At 63.3% G+C, this 8,299-nt stretch overlaps 1 protein-coding gene across 1 annotated transcript; it reads left to right on the top strand.

The window, feature by feature from the left end:
- Window positions 1-3,581: 3,581 nt before the first annotated feature.
- Window positions 3,582-7,578, top strand: PRDM8 (PR/SET domain 8). Its single transcript, XM_032186801.1, has 4 exons — window positions 3,582-3,701; window positions 4,856-5,076; window positions 5,218-5,449; window positions 5,632-7,578. The coding sequence occupies exons 2-4, from the start codon at window positions 4,858-4,860 to the stop codon at window positions 7,047-7,049; spliced, it is 1,869 nt and encodes a 622-aa protein (XP_032042692.1). The 5' UTR covers window positions 3,582-3,701; window positions 4,856-4,857; the 3' UTR covers window positions 7,050-7,578.
- Window positions 7,579-8,299: the final 721 nt, after the last annotated feature.

Raw genomic sequence — 8,299 nt, 5'->3', positions numbered from 1 at the left:
CACAAAAAATTGTGGCTGAAAAGCTCCTACTTCCCTGCTGGTTTAACACAGTGGGAAGGGGGAGAAAAGGGACTGAGAGAAGAGAAATGCGTCTGGGGTGATGGGTGCTCTCATTGAGCTCAGACAGGAAGGTGCTGCATGGTCCCACTGGGAAGGGAGCACTGTCCCCAGTTCAAACATCATTAAGTGGCTGCAATTTTATGGAATTAATGAGGGGGGGAAGAGGGAGGAGGGAGTCCACTTGCTGCCAGCTCTGCCACCACGGTGGCAGAAGCAGTGCCCGCCAGGTCGAGCACAGGGAAAAGGAGGCGAGGAAGAGTCTGGGGAGAAAGACGAGCCCCAGCAGGGCTGCCTAGGGAATGGGGGCTGCAGCTGCCTCCCAGCTGTGGGCTTTACCTCCCGATAAAAACCCTAAAAGCATGGAAAATAATACCAACAATAATAATAATGCGCATCCTTGTGGGCACCTCTCAGCCCTCCCGCCTGCCTCCGGCCGGGTTCCCAGCCCACGCGTGGTGCTGCCAAGGATTTTCCTCCTCGCCCCATCCCATGGGGGGCCGTGTCCCCCCCCTCGGGCTCAGCCTGCAGCCGTTTGCTGCCCGGGACGGCGGCGGGGCCGCCGGCAGCATCCTCGCCTTCGTCTTTCCTCTCCTGCCCTCCATCGGAAGGAAGGGAGCCTTCACCCTGCGCGGGGATGCTGCGGCCGGGGGGGCCCGAGCGGGGCCCGATCCCCGCACCCCCAAGCAGCCTGCCCTCCTGCCGCCCGGGAGGAGGAGGAGGAGGAGGAGGAGGAAGGCAGGGTGTTCTGCCGCCCCTTCGCGGCTTTTCCCCGGCCTCCTCCGTCCCCCGATCAGCGCGCGATTAAAGGTTTCTGTAAATCTGTTCGCATCCCCTTCACGTGGGGCCCGCCGCTGCCGGCTGTATTGCCCTTTAGATGCCTCTTCCTTTTTTTGTTTTACAATTGTTGTATCAATATAATGCTTCCTTTCTTCCTCTGTCTCTATAGATACAGATATACAAGGCAAACTAAAGGTTTCGGCCGCTATTCAGCGCCTCCTCATTTGTCCCGGAGCCCTAACAGTGGTGCCCTTTCTCTTCTGGCTGCTTTTCCCTGCTTCTGGAGCAGCAGTTATGGGAGAAGCAGATGGCTACTGATTGGGTGAGCTTTGTGGCTTTAATACTGAATACTTTATGGAAAAGGACTTTATCATGCTTGGTTGGTCAGAGGAACAACGGGATGAGATTTATGACGAGAGAAAATAAATCTTTCTAAGTTGCAGGCTCCTTCACACACCCTGTGTTAAGCCGCCGTGGCAGGGATGGAGCCGAAATCCTCCACATCCTTCTTTCCGTCCGCCCTGCCCTCTGTCTGTCCTGCTTTCTGGTGCTCTCCCTGCACCCACCAAACTTTGGGGGGCTCTCGCTCAGGCCTGACCAGGGGGCAGCCACCCCCTGGAGGGGCTCAGCACCATGAATGTCACACAATCCCCTTGAACAGCCATAGAGACACCCTAACGCCCAGACCCCACATCCCCTGGAGATGGGGAGCTGGTCTCAGTCCCCCCATTTTCCTCTCCCCTGCCCTGAGAAGGTAAAACCAGGTGAAAGCTTTGTGGGGTTTACACGAGCCCTGGCACTGCTGCCAAGTAGGGTGAGGAGGGGAAACACTGTGCCGAGAGGCAAAATGGTGAGGTACAAAGTCAGAAGGAATTCATAGCCAGCTAGGGGAAAAGAAAATAATAATCCGAAGCACGCTGCTGAATATCCATTAATACATGGAAGCAGGTCCTGTGTTGGCTCAGGAAGAAGTTCAGGGGAAGTTCAGCCGGGGAGCCGGTGGCATCCCCCAGCCGGGCACGGAGCTGCGTCCTGCAGAAAGCTGGGGATTGGCGCAGGGGGCACCCAAAACTGGGAGATGGGGCTGGAGGGTGGCAGGAGATGCTGGGGGGCAAGGGTGGTGGGGCCCTCCTGGGAGCCCTGGGGAAGGGCCTGTGCTGCCAGAGGCCTAGCTGCGGTGGCTGCCTGGGGGAAGGCAGCCGCTCTGCACGCGTTTCTCCAGGCATCCGGAGAGCTTTGGTTCAGTCCCATACATGTGGGCACCCCTGGGGGCTGCTTCGTGGCCGTGCAGCCTGGGACAGTGCAGCTCCAAGCATCCTTTATGCTGTCCCCCCTCTCCATAAATCCTGGGGAGTCCCCTGGGTGAGCCAGACGCAGCGGGTGCCCCCACATCCCTGCGTTTCGGCGCTGCTCGTGTTGCCCTTGGGCTTCTCCCCGTGCTCCAGACAAAGGCTCTGGGCTCCTCCAGCGAGCGGGGCTCCGGCTGCGCTCCCCCAGCGTGGCTAAACGGGAGGCGACCCCACAGGCAGCGGGGTGTGCGTGTAAAGGCATCGTTCTGCGAGGCTCAGCGGCACCCGTGCCCGGCACCCAATTTCTGGCAGCATCCGAGGCTGCCTCAGTGCCCCAAAGTGCCCCGGCCGTCCTCGTTAGTCTCGGGGATTTTCGGTATCCGACGCCGTGTCGCAGCGGCTGCCCAGTGCTTCGTGTGCCGTGGTGGCCCTTAAAATTGTCGCCGATGGAAATAACGGGTCCGTTTTCTTTCCCCCTGCTAATGAGAGACAATTGGACAATTTATGTCACGAAGCGAGGGCTGCAGCATTTAAAAGAAAAAATAAGAGAGAGAGGGAAAAAAAAAAAAAAAAAAAAAAAAACGGGAAAAAGGAAAAAAAAAATCCGCCTCTGAAGCAGGAATTAAATCCAAATTTTACAGGAATTTTACAGACTCCCGTATTTTTAATGTTTTGTCCGTCTCCGTTTTGGGAGACGCTGGGTTTTGTTGAATTAATAAGATAAACGTTGAAAGCATATTATAGGCAGCCTTTAATCCTAATGCAAGGAAAATCGTAATTATGTCGAGGATAAGTGAATTTGAAAGCCAAACATCAGCCCACTCTCTGATTGCAAGCAGCGCTCCGTTCGCCGCTGGGAACGGCTTTGTGCCTTCTTTTGTTCAGCACGGGCTTTTTATTTTCTATTTTAATTTGGGGGCGTTTGGGGTTTTGTTTCGTCCGCTCGCGGTCGCTGGGTGGTTTCTGAAGCCCGAAACGCCAGGCGGGGAGGGGGGGAAGCGGCCGAGGCTCCCCGAGCCCCCCGGCTGGGCGGAGAGGGGGTACCGGGGGGCCGGGGGAGGGCCGGGGGCTGCCGGGGACCCCCGGGGCCGCCCCGTCGGGGGGCGCTGCCCCTATGGGACCGCGGATCCGGGGGGCAGAGCCGTCGGGGGGGGGGGAGGAGAGCCGTCGGGGAAGGAGCCCCCAGCCCCGATCCGCTGGGAAAAGGATGCGGGGGGGTCTCCCTATCGCCCCCCCTTTTCCTCCGCTCGGCGGGGCCAGGTGAGGGCCGGGCGGGCCGGCAGCGAGCGGGCTGCCCCCGAAGGGGTTAAAGGGAGGGGACGTGGGCTGTCACGCGTCATTGGGCAGCTTATGTGCGGCAAACAAAAAGTGTGGGGCTGCCCGCCGCTCGCTCACTGCACCGGGGCCGGTTGCTCGGCTCGCCACCCGGCTCCAGCCCTGCCTCCAACCCTTCCCTCCCCTTCCCCGGGCCATGGAGCGGCGCTGAGGCCGCCGGCAGCGGAGGCAGAGGAGGCCGGAGGCAGCGGAGGCCTTTGTGCCGCTCGCCGGGGCGAGGAGGGTCCCCCCCGCTCCCTGGTGAGTACCCCCCGGCCGGGGGGAGCGATGCCGGGGGGGGGCACGGACGGCCCTGCCCGCACCCCCAGACCCTGCGGGAGCGGCCCCGGCCCGGACAAAGGCAGCGGCCGGGGGTGGTCGGGAGGGGGCCGGGGGGAAGCAGCCGGGGGGTGGCCGGGGGGGGCTGCAGGAAAGTTTGGCGGGGGTCGCTGCCCGCCGCTCGTTTCGTTGCGGGGAATAACGCCCCCCCCTTCCCCGGGCTGCGCCGCAACGGGGAGGCGGCGAGAAGGGCCCCCCCCGGCCCCCTTTCCCGGCTGGGGGCTGGCAACCGGGGGGGCGAAAAGGTCGGGGGGTGCCGGGGCTGGACCCCGAAAACCGGAGGGGGAAGGCGGCGGAGAGAAGCGGGCGGTGGGGAAGAGCGGGCAGCTTGCTCCCGAGCAGCCTCGAAAGGACCAAATTGGATGGCAGATGGGGCGGGGGGAAGGCGGCATGAAAACTAATCGGGTTGCGAAGGGAAAGGGCACCCGCAGCCCTGCGGGGAGCGCCGGTGCTCGGTGCCCGGTTCCCATTTGCCGGTGCCCGGCTCCTTCCCCCGGCTCCTCCGCCCGGCTCCGTCCCCTCGCATCTCGGGAGCCGGGGCTCCCCCTCCTCCATAAATAACCGCGGCGAGGTAAAAATAATTACCTCTGCTTGCTGCTTTTAATTAAAGTCTCGGAGGGAAAGTGCCGGATTATGGTAATGAGCAGCCACGCGTCCCCCTCGCAGAGCGGCCCGGGAGGGCAGCGGGTATGCCAGCGCCGGCAATGACGACCCCTGAAACCCCCTTGCCCCGCTCCGTGCCGGGGCTGGGGTCCGCGGGAGGATTTCTCAGGGTTTTCTCGGGGTTTTCTCTCCCCCGGTTCCCCCCGGAACCATAAATCACGGCGCAGCCTCCCCTGAGCTCCGTTATTTTCTCCTTTTCCAGCGCTGCTGCTTTTCCTATCGAAACCCCGAAAGGCAAACACAACTACCTCCTTTTTGTCCTTTTGTTGTTGTGCTGGTGGTGTTTTGTGTTTTGTGGGTTTTTTTTTTTTGGGGGGGGGATCGGTTTGGTTTTGTTTTCCCCCCACCCTTTTGTTTTTATCCCCCCGGCGCCGCCGCTAACGCGCCCGCCTCGCCCCTCTCTCCGCCCGCAGGGATGGAGGACGCCGGCGTGCAGAGGGGGCTGTGGGACGGGGACGCCAAGACGGTGCAGCAGTGCTTGACTGACATTTTCACCAGCGTTTACACCACCTGCGACATCCCGGAAAATGCCATTTTCGGCCCCTGCGTCCTGAGCCACACGTCGCTCTACGACAGCATCGCCTTCATCGCCCTCAAATCCACCGACAAGCGCACCGTGCCCTACATCTTTCGGGTAAGCTCCGCTCCCGGCTCGGGGGCGGCCCCCAGCCCGCTCCCCCCGGGGGCTCCGGTGCCCGGCGGGGGCTGGCCCGGCCCGGCCCGGCCCGGTGCGCGCCGTCGAGGCGGGCTGGCTCCCTACGGCGGCGCCTTGCAGGTGGACACGTCGGCGGCCAACGGCTCGGCCGAGGGGCTGATGTGGCTGCGGCTGGTGCAGTCGGCCCGGGAGCGGGAGGAGCAGAACCTGGAGGCCTACATCAAGAGCGGGCAGCTCTTCTACCGCTCCCTGCGCCGCATCGCCAAGGACGAGGAGCTGCTGGTGTGGTACGGCAAGGAGCTCACCGAGCTGCTGCTGCTCGGCCCCGCCCGGGCCCCCGCCCGCGCCAACGGTGGGTGTCCCCCCCCGAAACCCTCCAGTTTCCCCTCTCTGCCCCTTTTCCCGACGGCGGGAGGCGAGGGGACAGCGGGGCCGGGAGGAGAGGCTCCCCTCCTCGTCCCCCGCGGCCCCAAAGGGGCGGCCGCGCTGACAGTCCCCCGTGTCCCTTCCCCGTCCCCCCGTGTCCCCGCTCAGGCTCGCCGCCCTACGCGTGCCCCGAGTGCAGCCAGCGCTTCCAGTTCGAGCTGCCCTTCGCCGCCCACCTGCGGTTCCGCTGCCCCAAGAGGCTGCACGGCGCCGGCACCGGCCCCGCCGAGCCCCACGGAGGCAAAGAGGCCGCGGGCAAGGAGCCGGAGGCCGCCAAGTTCTGCAAGCCGGCCGGGCCGCTCCACCACCCCTTCCCCGACGGCACCGCCGCCACCAAGCCCTCCACGGACTTCCACAACCTGGCGAGGGAGCTGGAAAACTCCCGCGGCGCCCCCGGCTCCGGAGGCTCCCCGGGGAGGCCGGCGCCCCCCGACGGCGCCCCCGAGGCGGCCGGGGGCAAGGCGAAGCGGCGCTACCCCGAGGAAGAGGAGCGGGGCCGCTTCCCCACGGAGCGGCCGGGGCTGCCGTCGGCGCCCAAGGAGGAGCTGGTGTGCACCCCGCAGCAGCAGCAGCAGTACCGGGCGGCCGGCTCCTACTGCGGCCTGGAGGAGGGGGGCCGCCTCTTCGCGCCCCCCAGCCCCGAGACGGGCGAGGCCAAGCGCAGCGCCTTCGTCGAGGTGAAGAAGGCGGCCCGCGGCCCCGAGCCCGACGGCGCGGCCGAGGAGGGCCAGGAGCGCGCTTCTCCCCCGGGGACGGGCACGGGGGGACCCGGGCCCGGCGGGGGGGAGCCGGGGCTGTGCCCCCGCGGCTCCGGGGGCCCCCTGGGCGCCCGGCTGGAGGGGGGCAGCCCGGCGCGGGGCAGCGCCTTCAGCACCGTGCCGCAGCTCGGCGGCGGCCCCGGCGGCGGCCCCGGCGGGGCGGAGGAGCGCAAGAGCGCCTTCTCGCAGCCCGCCCGCTCCTTCCCTCACGGGCCGCCGCTGGTGCTGGGCCAGAAGCTGGGCGGCCTGGGCGAGCCGTGCCCCGACGGCTCCTCCGCCGCCCCCGGCCGCCTGTACGCCGCCGAGGCGCTGGCCGTCAAGCTGCCCGGCGGCGGCGGCGAGGGGGCGGCGGGCGGCGGCGGCGGCCCCGGGGGAGGCCCGGGGGGCGGCCCGGGGGGCGGCGGGGGGCTGCCCAAGCAGAGCCCCTTCCTCTACGCCACCGCCTTCTGGCCCAAGAGCTCGGCGGCGGCGGCGGTGGCGGCGGCGGCGGCGGGGCCCCTGCAGCTGCAGCTGCCGTCGGCGCTGACGCTGCTGCCGCCGTCGTTCACGTCGCTGTGCCTGCCGGCGCAGAACTGGTGCGCCAAGTGCAACGCCTCCTTCCGCATGACCTCGGACCTGGTGTACCACATGCGCTCCCACCACAAGAAGGAGTACGCGCTGGAGCCCCTGGTCAAGCGGCGCCGCGAGGAGAAGCTCAAGTGCCCGATCTGCAACGAGTCCTTCCGAGAGCGGCACCACCTCTCCCGCCACATGACCTCGCACAACTAGCCGGGGGGCACGGCGGGGGGCACGGCGGGGGGCGGCGGAGGCGGCGGCTTACGAGTACATTGTTTAAAATGTCATATATTGCAACATATTGATGCATTTGTCATACGTTTCTACTTAAATTATTGAGCACTTATGGTTTAGGTGTAAGAATAATTCTATGTCAGGGTAAATTTTTATTTTAGATATGAAGCTACGGGGGGCGGCGGGGCGGGCGCCGTCTGCGCCGGGCTCCGCTTGCACCGGGCTCCGTTTGCACCGAGTCCTCTTGCACCGGACCCCGCTTGCACCGGGTCCGTTCACACCGGGCTCCGCTTGCACCGGGCTCCGCCGCCCGCCCGCCGCCCCCTTCGCCCCCGCCGCCCGCCCCCGCGTGTAACTTCGTGCCCGTGAAATGGAGTCTCAATAGTTCCGTGTTTCTTTTCATCCCCTCTTCCCCCGCCACACGCACCCCTGGAAAAGATTTATTAAACTTTATAGTTTATCTGGGTATGTTGGATGCTTTGACAATAAATGACTTTATTTTCTTCAACGCGGCTGCACGTTACTCGGCGCCGGGGTGGTGGTGATGGTGGTGATGGTGGTGGGGGAATGGTGCTGGGGTCGTGGTGCTGGGGTCGTGGTCCCCGTCCCGGTCCAGGTCCTTGCCCCCCGCAGCCCCGCGGCTGCCCCGCACCGCCCCGCGCTCGCCGCTCACTGCTTCCCCTCTCGGTCCTGCCGTGCCTGCCCGCTCCTTCGTTTCGGTCTGAACCGCATTCTTCCTTTCCTCCTCTCTTTATTTCTTTAATTTTCTTTCTTTCTTTCTTTTTTCTTTCTTTCTTTCATTTTTTCTTTCATTAAAAAAAAAATCATTCTATTTTTCCATTTTTTATTTCTCTTTATTTCCTCTCTCTTTCCTTTTTTCCATCCATTTTCTCTGTTTTCCTTTTCTTCTCTCTCTTCCACCGCTCCCGTTTTCCTCTTTTCTCTCTCTACTGTCTTTATATTCTTCTTTATATATAGAAAGAATATTCTATCACTTCCTTCCGTTACGTATTTTTATTTTTCCTTCCATTTTCCTTTCTCCGTTTTCTTTTAATTTTTCCTTTCTTCTTTTCCTGTCTCCCTTTTCCTTTCATTTGCCTTTCCCCTTTCCTTTCTCCTTTTCCTTTCCTCCTTTTCCTTTCTCCTTTTCCTTTTTCTTTTCTCCTTTTCATTTCTCCTTTTCCTTTTCCCCTTATTCTTTTAATTTCTCTTTTCTCCTTTCTCTCTTT

Source organism: Aythya fuligula, chromosome 4, assembly GCF_009819795.1.
Source record: "Aythya fuligula isolate bAytFul2 chromosome 4, bAytFul2.pri, whole genome shotgun sequence".
Classification (NCBI taxonomy): Eukaryota; Metazoa; Chordata; class Aves; order Anseriformes; family Anatidae; genus Aythya; species Aythya fuligula.
Note: the sequence above shows the minus strand (reverse complement) of the source record. Positions and strands in the feature narration are given on the sequence as shown.